Source organism: Nerophis ophidion, linkage group LG01 (assembly GCF_033978795.1).
Source record: "Nerophis ophidion isolate RoL-2023_Sa linkage group LG01, RoL_Noph_v1.0, whole genome shotgun sequence".
NCBI classification, from domain to species: Eukaryota; Metazoa; Chordata; class Actinopteri; order Syngnathiformes; family Syngnathidae; genus Nerophis; species Nerophis ophidion.
In genome coordinates, this window is record NC_084611.1 from 55,399,279 (window position 1) to 55,411,363 (window position 12,085).

The 12,085-nt window shown below is 43.5% G+C and overlaps 1 protein-coding gene across 6 annotated transcripts in view; it reads left to right on the forward strand.

Moving 5' to 3' along the window:
* sh3pxd2aa (SH3 and PX domains 2Aa) overlaps nucleotides 1–12,085 on the forward strand; it is a 232,777-nt gene that overhangs the window by 192,743 nt on the left and 27,949 nt on the right. For all 6 annotated transcript variants that reach the window (XM_061907796.1, XM_061907806.1, XM_061907815.1 and 3 more), the window contains one exon: nucleotides 6,210–6,293. In XM_061907796.1, coding sequence (XP_061763780.1) covers nucleotides 6,210–6,293 — 84 coding nt within the window. The remainder of the gene's footprint in view (nucleotides 1–6,209; nucleotides 6,294–12,085) is intronic.

A 12,085-nucleotide genomic window follows, 5' to 3' on the forward strand; every position in this document is an offset into this window, starting at 1 on the left:
TGCCAGACGTGTCTCCCTGCTTAAGCCAGTGCATGTCCAGGCCCGTCTGAAGTTTGCCAGAGAGCACATGGATGATACAGCAGAGGATTGGGAGAATGTCATGTGGTCAGATGAAACAGAAATATAACTATTTGGTATAAACTTAACTCGTCGTGTTTGGAGGAAGAATAATACTGAGTTGCATCCCAAGAACACCATACCTAACCTACTGTGAAGCATGGGGGTGGAAACATCATGCTTTGGGGCTGTTTTTCTGCTAGGGGACAGGACGATTGATCCGCGTTAAGGAAAGAATGAATGGGGCCATGTATCGTGAGATTTTGAGCCAAAACCTCCTTCCATCAGTGAGAGCTTTGAATGGTTGACCAAATACTTATTTTTCACCATAATTTACAAAAAAAATCTTTAAAATTCCTACAATGTGAATTCCTGGATTTTTTTTTACACATTCTGTCTCTGACGGTTGAAGTGTACCTATGATAAAAATTACAGACCTCTGTCATCATTTCAAGTGGGAGAACTTGCACAATCGGTGGCTGACTAAATACTTTTTTGCCCCACTGTATATAAAAACAATATTATAAATAACTAGAGAAAGGAGTGTGACGAATCAAAAGTGTGTGTGTGTGTGTGAGAATAACTGTTGTGTGTTACTGGGAGTGTTGAGCGAAAGGCGGAAGTCCCGTAGGGGTAAGGCAGGCTCGGATGTCCGTGAGACAGACAGTTAGTCAGGGCGATAGAGAGGCGGCGAAGGTCCGTGTCCAAGCAGGAGGTCGAGATCCAAAAGGCATCCAGGGAAGCCAAGGGGAACAAGGAAAGACAAGACACACAACTCGTCAACGCTGGGACGGAGGTCAGCGGTTGGAGCGACAAGAAGGACACGTGACAATCAATATGACAAGGAAGAAAACACAAGAGAGCAAAGCAAGGTTGCATAGAGCTGGATGATCGCTTACGGTACATGAACAGATGATTACGTTCTGGCCCGGAACGCAGGTCTGCGCTGGCTTAAGAAGCCCGGGAAGATCATCAACAACAGGTGCGCTGAGTGCTGATTGAATGCTGCTGCCGGAGTGATGCGTGCAGGAAATGAGCAGCCGTGGGCGTGTCCCGAGGTGCCCTCCGCGGGGCTCCTTAATGAATGCGCATTGGCATGCGCCTGAGCCAACACTTGCATGTGCCGGACTGGATGAGGAACATGATTGAATGACAATGAAATAATACATTGGAGGATCTTTTTTGCAAGCACCCTTATTAGATATGTTAATCACCTCATAAAATCTATATATATCAGGAGAAGTTGTTTAAAAAGAACAGCAAGAGAAAACCCTGCAGCATGTTCTCAGCGTAGCAGTATAGAAAACTCCAATCGGTTTTTGATTCCGAGATGACTACAAAATAAAACATCATCATCATCGGCGGTCACTCGAATCGAGTATGGCGATCCTCCTGGTAGGAGGGTATGCCTTTTCTGCTGCAGCCTTCATCCGCCATCCCAGCCGTTGTGACGCCTCCATCGGGTTAGCAATTATCCTCCCCCTGTTCCACCGTTGGAGTCTTGGGTCTTGGTTGCCTTCTTCCGCTATCGTTCTTACATCTACCGTCTTCCGCCTGCTCCGCCGTTGAGTGGGCAGTCAGGTACTAGGCCTTTGCCAAGGGCCATCTGGGGTAACAGTAGTAAATGGGTTTACCTCCTAGTGGCCCAAGACCCCTTTGCGGAGCCTCCACTGCCAGATGCACTTTAATGTCACGCCCAGGAAAAAAAAATTAATATCCATCCATCCATCTTCTTCCGCTTATCCGAGGTCGGGTCGCGGGGGCAGCAGCCTAAGCAGGGAAACCCAGACTTCCCTCTCCCCAGCCACTTCGTCCAGCTCCTCCCAGGGGATCCCGAAGTGTTCCCAGGCCAGCCGAGAGAGATAGTCTTCCCAACATGTCCTGGGTCTTCCCCGTGGCCTCCTACCGGTTGGACGTGCCCGAAACACCTCCCGAGGGAGGTGTTCAGGTGGCATCCTGACGAGATCCCCAAACCACCTCATCTGGCTTCTCTTGATGTGGAAGAGCAGCGGCTTTACTTTGAGCTCCTCCCGGACATCAGAGCTTCTCACCCTATCTCTAAGGGAGAGCCACGCTCATTTCGGCTGCTTGTACCCGTGATCCTGTCCTTTCGGTCATGACCATAGGTGAGGATGGGAACGTAGATCGACCAGTGAATTGAGAGATTTGCCTTCTGGTTCAGCTCCTTCTTCACTACAACGGATCGATATAGATCCCGCATTACTGAAGAGGCCGCACCGATTCGCCTGTCGATCGCACGATCCACTCTTCCCTCACTCGTGAACAAGACTCTGAGGTACTTGAACTCCTCCACTTGGGGCAAAATCTCCTCCCCTACCCAGGGTTGGCCCTCCACCCTTTTCCGGGCGAGAACCATGGACTCGGACTTGGAGATGCTGATTCTGATCCCAGTTGCTTCACACTCGGCTGCGAACCGATCCAGTGAGAGCTAATGATCTTGGCCAGATGAAGCCATCAGGACCACATCATCTGCCAATAGTAGAGACCTAATCCTGCAGCCACCAAACCAGATCCCCTCAACGCCCTGACTGCGCCTAGAAATTCTGTCCATAAGTTATGAACAGAATCGGGGACAAAGGGCAGCCTTGGAGTCCAACCCTCACTGGAAACGGGTCCGACTTACAGCCGGCAATGCGGACCAAGCTCTGACACTGATCGTACAGGGAGCAGACCGCCACAATCAGACAGTCTGTTACCCCATACTCTCTGATCACTCCCCACAGGACTTCCCGAGGGACACAGTCGAATGCCTTCTCCAAGTCCACAAAGCACATGTAGACTGGTTGGGCAAACTCCCATGCAGCCTCAAGGACCCTGCCGAGAGTATAGAGCTGGTCCACAGTTCTAAGACCAGGACGAAAACCACATTGTTCTTCCTGAATCCGAGGTTCGACTATCCGGCGTAGCCTCCTCTCCAGTACACCTGAATAGACATTACCGGGAAGGCTGAGGAGTGTGATCCCACGATAGTTGGAACACACCCTCCAGTTCCCCTTCTTAATGAGAGGAACCACCAACCCAGTCTGCCAATCCAGAGGTAAAAAATAAATAAATAAAATAAAACATACAAACCTACAAACCTATACGTATGTTCATATTTTTCGTATATTGCATGCATTTTTACGCCTAAAAACGCTTGTATGGCTGTTGACTAAGTATGCGCTTCATTCGCTTGTGATTAATGTGTACAAAGTTAAGATAGTTATCTGAATGGTTAATGATTGGACATAATGAAAACTTGTGTTCGTCAACTATTGACAAGTTTTCTTGCATCCATTCTCATGGCTCCGATGTGTGTAGTGAAGCATTTAGGGCTATCATGCAACATTCAGGGCGTATACTTCAATTAATCGTACTGGATTTGTCTCCATGGAGACAAGGATTAGCGATATTGACGTAGTTACAACAGCCGCTAGTTAGCTATCCATGTCTTAAAGCACCTCTTCCTGAGGGCGTTCTGCATGACACGACGGGGGGGACCGGTACTTTTTAGAGGCGGTATATATAATTAGTTAATTAGTATCGCCGTACTATACTAACCTGTAAGTGGGACGTAATAATGTTCAGGCTTAAAACGGTATGTCAGATTTGACAAACTCTTCCTGTTTTCTATTCTTTGACTCTTTACCCTCTCTACCAAATTAATGCAGGATGTGTTTGGTCTACCTCCAATCCCTTCTTTCCTTGGCCCCAATTTTCTCCTGAGACCTGGAGTCATTGCGTATGCATCTCGTTGTCTCTTCCCATTTCTTCTCGACCCGTCTCCTCTTCATTTTGCCTCACATCTAATTACCTCTGCATGGTATGTAACCTGATTTCAGTACAGCTCTTGAGAAAAAACAGCAGGCCAAGCTCCACCCTTAACAAATTACATGAAAATATGTTTGCCCTGTTTGACACACACAATATTTAAAAAAGGAGTTGAATACAATGTTTCTTAAGTTAGATGAACAGAAGAGACGAGAAGGCAATTACAAGCTAGGGGACAGGACACAAGTACCGTATTTATCTGACTATAAGGCGCACTTAAAATTATTTAATGCTCTCAAAACTTGACAGTGCACCTTACAACCCGGTGCGCCTAATGTACGGAATAATTCTGGTTGTGCTTACCGACCTCGAAGCTACTTTATTTGGCTCACGGTGAAATGATAAGTGTGACCAGCAGATGGCAATCAGAGTACCCTCCCATTTTCAATTTCCTCAAGAGAGTACTGGAGAGTGCTCCCTCAGGTGATTTCCTTATTCTGCAGGGTGACTTCAACCCTCATATTGGCAGCAACAGTGAAACCTGGAGAGGCGTGATTGGGAAGAATGGCTGCCCGGATCTGAACCTAAGTAGTGTTTTGTATTTGGAATTTTGTGCCCGTCACAGATTGTCCATAACAAACACCATGTTTAAACATAAGGGTGTCTATATGTGAACTTGGCACCAGGGCATCTTAGGCCAAAGTTCCATGATCGACATAGTTGTCGAGTGGAGCGAGGGGAGTAGCAATTGTTGCGTCTGACCAGTCTTCCTCTGAGCCACTGGTCAATCCCAAGTTATTTCAGATTACATATATGTTGAGTAAGAAGGAACATCAAGACAGAATAGGAATATCATCAAGTTTTACTAAAGCTTTAGGAGACCACCCTTATAATGCGGTAATACCAGTATCCAGAAGCGGTCTGAAAATCAAACGGAAAGAGACAACTTGTTGAGTACGAACACAGCCCCCAACATTTCACAAGAGAGGCGCTGGATATTGAGTCAAAGTGGACCATGTTCGATACCTCTATGGTAAATGGTAAATGGGTTGTACTTGTATAGCGCTTTTCTACCCCTTTTTAAAAGCGCTTTGACAGTATTTCCACATTCGCCCATTCACACACACATTCACACATCGACGATGGGAGCTGCCATGCAAGGCGCTAACCAGGCCCCATCAGGAGCAAGGGTGAAGTGTCTTGCCCAAGAACACAACGGACGGGACTACGATGGTAGAAGGTCGGGATTCAACCAGTAACCCTCAAAATACTGGCACAGCCAACCTACCAACTTCGCTACGCCGTCGAGGCGGCCGATTGGAGGTGTGGCCGCATGGTGGTTGATGCCTGTCGTGACAATAACCCTAGAACCCGCTGGTGGACAAGCTGAAGAAAGACTCCTATTGGGTCCTTTTGGCTCATGGGAGGCAGCGGACAGGTACCAATAGGCCAAACAGTGTGCGGTTTCGGCGGTCGCGGAGGCAGAAACAGGGACATGAGAGGAGTTCGGGGAGGCCATGAAAAAACGCTTTCGGACGACTTCGAAGTGATTTCGGACAGCCATCGCCGCCTCACCATTCTCACCATACACTGTCAAAACCGTGTATGGTGAGAATGATGTGCTGCTGACCTCAACTGTGAATGTTATGGAATACTTCGAATACGTCTTCCTATGAGAAAGCAGTGCCTGGGCATTCTGTGGTGGGCTTTCCTATTTCTGAGGTTACCGAGGTAATTAAAAATCTCCTTGGTGACAAAGCCCCGAGGGTGGATGAAATCCACCCAGAGTTCCTTAAGGCTCTCGATGCTGCGGTGCTGTCTTGTTTGAAAAGCCTCTGCAACATTGCGTGAACATCGAGGCTGTACCTCTGGATTGGCGGACCGGGGTGGTGGTTTCTCTTTTTAAGAAGGGGAACCGGAGCGTGTGTTCCAACTATCGTGGGATTACACTCCTCAGCCTTCCCGGTAAGGTCTATTTGGTTGTACTGGAGAGGAGGCTATGCCAGATAGTTGAACTTTGGCGTGGGAATGTCTCGGGATCCCCCTGGGGGAGTTGGACGAATTGACTGGAGAAAGGGAAGTCTGGAATCCTCTGCTTAGGCTACTAACCCTAACTTTAACCCCTGCGACCTGACCTCAGACAAGCGGAAGCAAATGGATGGATGGATGTATATGTTGCTATGATTTGATAACATTCATTAAATCAACAAAATCTGTTATGCAAGACTTGAGTTATTTTTACTAATGACTACTAACAACAGCTTATTCCAGTTGTTTGCTGAGTCTCATTTCTTACACTACATTTCTTGTCCCCCCCCCACCCCCATCTGACCCTTTTGGTTCCTCCTTCACATCTTCCTCCACATTATCATCATCATCAGTGACTAAAAGACGCAAGGCTCATCTGAAGAGGCTAGACCGCCGCTGGACCCTTGGGGGTATTGTCAACCGCCAACAGAGCAGAGGTGAACATGCAGACACAGACGACACTTCCAAAAGCACACTCTGCCAAGACGTCATTAACATTGATACACACACTATTGGCATGTGGCCAGGGGTAAATAGAGATCCATTAACATTTGTCCATTTAACTATTTTATAACGGCCTTTTCTCAATGAAAACAATTGCTTGACCTGCACATTACCTGAAGGAATATTGAACAGAAACCTGAGATGAAGCCTAACGAGCCCAGCCTACCCTCTGATTAAGCAATCCTTCATGAATTTGGTTTGGATGGCGCTTGACGGTTTATGTTTATCAGTTTGTCGCCAATATGATGTTTGTAGAAACATTTATCACACACCACGTCTTTGTACAACCTGTATAAGGTATTTAATGGTAATGTGCTATTAATATTCTTGCTCATCGGACATGAATTGCGTACTATTCTCATAAGGCCAGACATGACTTGGGTTCATCGTCCACGAGCTGCTAGGGGCTTGACACTGCTGTCCTTCTACAGGTAGAAAAATAATCTGATACTCTTTAAACAAAAAGAAGAGAACGGAAGATATTGCTTGAAGGGCCCACAGCGTTCAGATAACCGAAATGTCACTAACTAAATAACTTTTCTTACCCTTATGGTACCTGGGTTTGTGTATTTGGGATCTGCATAAGTCCCAAACATTTGAATTCAAACCATTGAGGCATAGCAGAGATATTAATAAAACAATCTTGCCTTCCTTCAAATGAGCCGTTTGAAATTTGCCACATTCGTGACATTTCACAATTGGTGACGTCAGCGGATATCTCCATATATGGTCGAGATTTACCCGAAGAGCTTTGCGTGAGTCCACTGTTGTAGTCTGACATTGTAGTCACCAAGTTCCTTGTTTTTCTCTATCCTCTAGTTGTGGGGCAAAATAACGTATATTTCTTACCTGTATCTGTCATTAGAAGTGCTAAAAATTACAGTACGACTGATGGGGAGAAGACGCAATTAACGCAGAAGGTCGTATGTTCAAACTCAGGTCAAAGGTAAAGTTAAGTTTTGAAACGTATGTTTTAATGATCTTAAAATTGTTCAATACGCCTAACATTGTAACTTCAGCATAGTAATTTCAAAAAGTGGATTGTTCATTGTGTTGCTCAAGGTAATATTATTTATATGTAGCTGGGATATCCATGATTTCAGCCTTTCAAAGCAAATGTTTTGACTTTTGGTATTTGTCAAATCCTGGTTATGGCCCTGCTTAGAAAGCTACCTTTCCATCTATTGCCAGACTCGATATATTACCTCTTCTTGGTGTAACGTCATCTGCAGATCTGGAGCCTATTTATTTTCCTGCATATAAATTGTAGATAAATTCATCTAAAACAAGTAATTTCATCACTTAATTGCATGTTTTTGCTGCCCTGGTCCATGTTCATCAGTAGAAGAGGACGCAAAATTGGATTCTAGTAGATTACCTTCTTTTCTCTTGTTTTTGAGCGCTAGGTTTGCTTTTCTTTCTCCTGTTTTTTCTGCAGATTCTGAGTCAGTCGTTCTCCCCTCGAGGGTGGGCCTGATTTTCAGGATTTTATTTAGCTTGAGTAAAACAATGTTCGATCCAAACTATGACCAAAAGCCTTCTTCTTCGAAATCAGAATCATTGTAATGATCGCTCTAAATTAGACTCCTCTCTAGTTTGGATTGTAATAGAGCCAGACAACACCCTAAATAAATCTGCCAATGAGTGATCACATTAAAGGGTGAGTGCCACACGTAGACATACCGTATTTTTCGAACTATAAAGCACACTTAAAATCCTTTCATTTTCTCCAAAATCGACAGTGCACCTAATAACCCGGTGAGCTTAACAGTACAGCATAATTCTGGTTGTGCTTACTGATCTTGAAGCAAATTTATTTTGTAAATGGCGTAATGCTAAGTGTGACCAGTAGATGGCAGTCAAATATAAAAGATACATATAAACTGCAATCTGATGGCAGTAAACAACACCAGAACTACAAATGTTCCATTGAATACAGAACATTACACACGGCACTCAAAAATCTGTCAAAATGTTTTTAGTACGACTTTGGTAAGCTGTGAAGACGCACCACTTGATGGATTGTTAGCACGTTAAACATACGCGTGTGTAGAACGACCACAAAATGGCACCTATTAGCAGACATATTACCTTGCGTTTTTTTGCAATATAATGCAAAATCAACTTTTCTTACCTTCTGGTACCTGCTGATGTGTATTTGGGATCTGCAAGAGTCCTGAAATTCTGCGCGCATCCGCAATTGTAGTTTGTACTGACGCCGTAGTTGATAAGCGTCTTCTTTTTCTCTACCTTCATCTTCAGCTGGTGCCATTTCTAATATAAAGTAGCGTAAAGTTATTACTAAAGTAGCGTAAAGTTATTACTTATATCTGTCAGTAAACTCGCCATGAAAGGGCTAAAACATACCGGTGTAATGAGTTTACATTATTCTCCAAAGGAACTTTACCTATTAGAGTTCCGGTCTGACAGTTTTTCACGGGACACATTTCCGGTGTTGTTGTTAGTTGCTGCTTTGTTATTGATTGTTAGATGCTGCTTTGTTATTGAATTAAGTAAAGTCTGAATGTCATTAAAACGGTTAGCTCCATCTTTTGACACTTCTTCTACTCCGTCCTTGCACGCTACACCGCTCCAACTAAGATGACGGGGAGAAGATGCTGGTGAAGTTGAACTACGTAAATAAGACCGCCCACAAAACGGCACATCCTGAAGCGAATGTCAGAAAGCGACTTGAAGATGATCCGTAAAACATAATCTATGCAACATTTTGACCAAAGAACCACCATTACATGTAATGTAGACCAGTGTGTTTCAACCCCAAAAAATCGGGTGTGCCGTTGGAGATTGTCTAATTTCACCTATTAGGGTTAAAACATTTTTTTGCAAACCAGTAATTAATGTAACTAAAGAGACGCTAAGAAAGCTATTTGAAAATGGTCTGTAAAACATAATTTATGCAAAATTTTGACCAAAGAACCACCATTACATGTTATGTAGACCATAAGATAGTGTTTTACATTTAGAAAAAAAAAAATCATAACATGACCCCTGACTATTGTATGAAAAAAGACCTGAATAAACCCGCTCATCGGCAGTGTACCTTATAATCCGGTGCGCCCTATGGTCCGAAAAATACGTTAATAAACATATTTTCTGTTAAGTTTAAGTTTCTCCATCTACTGACATGACATTAGAGCAGGCCTGGGCAATTTTTTCAACTCGGGGAGCCACATTGAGAGAAAAAAATATGTCTGGGGGCCGGTATATATATTTTTAGGAACACTAATAAAAGATCTCACAATAATGTCTGACTGAATGCTAAAAACCTTATGACACACCACCTTAAAAAACTTAATGGAATTTTAAATTTTTCTATGAACAATAAAACACTGAATATTGACAATATGAACGTCACACCCCCTTTCGATCGACATATTATACAATCAAATGAAACGCAACAAAAATGCAATTAACAGTGAAAAATGAACACGAAGGGTACTAAATAAACCCACCTACAATCTGATATATCTGATATTTACTGAATTTCCCCAAAGGATCAATAAAGTACTTTCTATTGGCGGCATAGCTCTGTTGGTAGAGTGGCCGTGTCAGCAACTTGAGGGTTGCAGGTTCGATTCCCGCTTGTGCCATCCTAGTTACTGCCGTTGTGTCCTTGGGCAAGACGCTTTACCCACCTGCTCCCAGTGCCACCCACACTGGTTTAAATGTAACTTAGATATTGGGTTTCACTATGTAAAGCGCTTTTAGTCACTTGAGAAAAGCGCTATATAAATATAATTCACAATTCACACTATTCTATTCTATTATATATATATCATTAAGCTTTAGAACAGGGGTCCCCAAATTACGACCCGCCAGGGTCCAAAATCCGACCCGCAGAAAGTCCCAAGTTAAAATCTTTTAATTTTATTTTAGTATATTTATTATTTTAAATCTGTCCTCTCTAATTCCTACCGCTTGTTACTCTCGGTGTCTCCAAGCCGCTCAGGCAAATCGTATTGTTTAAAAATGCATTTTCCCATTGATAATGCAACATCATTGCGTTCAGGATATATATGTATATATACATATACAGTGGGGCAAAAAAGTATTTAGTCAGCCACCGATTGTGCGAGTTCTCCCACTTAAAATGATGACAGAGGTCTGTAATTTTCATCATAGGGTACACTTCAACTGTGAGAGACAGAATGTGAAAAAAAAAATCCAGGGATTCACATTGTAGGAATTTTAAAGAATTTATTTGTAAATTATGGTGGAAAATAAGTCTTTGGTCAATAACAAAAATTAAACTCAATACTTTGTAATATAACAGACCTGTAACTTCTTCTTTAAGAAGCTCATCTGTCCTCCACTCGTTACCTGTATTAATGGCACTTATTTGAACTCGCATCTGTATAAAAGACATTTGTCCACAGCCTCAAACAGTCAGACTCCAAACTAAACTATGGCCAAGACCAAAGAGCTGTCGAAGGACACCAGGAAAAGAATTGTAGACCTGCACTAGACTGGGAAAAGTGAATATACAATAGGCAAGCAACTTGGTGTGAAAAAATCAACTGTGGGAGCAATTATCAGAAAATACAAGACATATAAGACCACTGATAATCTCCCTCGATCTGGGGCTCCTCGCAAGATCTCATCCCGTGGGGTCAAAATGATCATGAGAACGGTGAGCAAAAAACCCAGAACCACACAGGGGGACCTGGTGAATGACCTGCAGAGAGCTGGGACCAAAGTAACAAAGGTTACCATCAGTAACACACTACGCCGACAGGGAATCAAATCCCGCAGTGCCAGACGTGTCCCCCTGCTTAAGCCAGTGCATGTCCAGGCCCGTCTGAAGTTTGCCAGAGAGCACATGGATGATACAGCAGAGGATTGGGAGAATGTCATCTGCTCAGATGAAACCAAAATAGAACTTTTTGGTATAAACTCAACTCGTCGTGTTTGGAGGAAGAAGAATACTGAGTTGCATCCCAAGAAAACCACACCTACTGTGAAGCATTAGGGTGGAAACATCATGCTTTGGGGCTGTTTTTCTGCTAAGGGGACAGGACGACTGATCCGTGTTAAGGAAAGAATGAATGGGGCCATGTATTGTAAGATTTTGAGCCAAAATCTCCTTCCATCAGCGAGAGCTTTGAATATTAAACGTGGCTGGGTCTTCTAGCATGACAATGATCCCAAACACACCGCCCGGGCAACAAAGGAGTGGCTCCGTAAGAAGAATTTGAAAGTCCTGGAGTGGCCTGGCCAGTCTCCAGACCTCAACCCCATAGAAAATCGGTGGAGGGAGTTGAAAGTCTGTGTTGCTCGGCAACAGCCCCAAAACATCACTGCTCTCGAGAAAATCTGCATAGAGGAATGGGCCAAAATACCAGCAATGTGTGCGCAAATCTGGTAAAGACCTGTAGTAATTGTTTGACCTCTGTTATTGCCAACAAAGGTTACATTACAAAGTATTGAGTTTAATTTTTGTTATTGACCAAATACTTATTTTCCACCATAATTTACAAATAAGTTCTTTAAAATTCCTACAATGTGAATTCCTGGATTTTTTTTCACATTCTGTCTCTCACAGTTGAAGTGTTGATGAAAATTACAGACCTCTGTCATCATTTTAAGATGGAGAACTTGCACAATCGGTGGCTGACTAAATACTTTTTTGCCCCACAGTATAGTTAAAGACTTATAATCATTAGAAAACATCCTTGCACATTATACTGGCAGCTACACTTTCCAT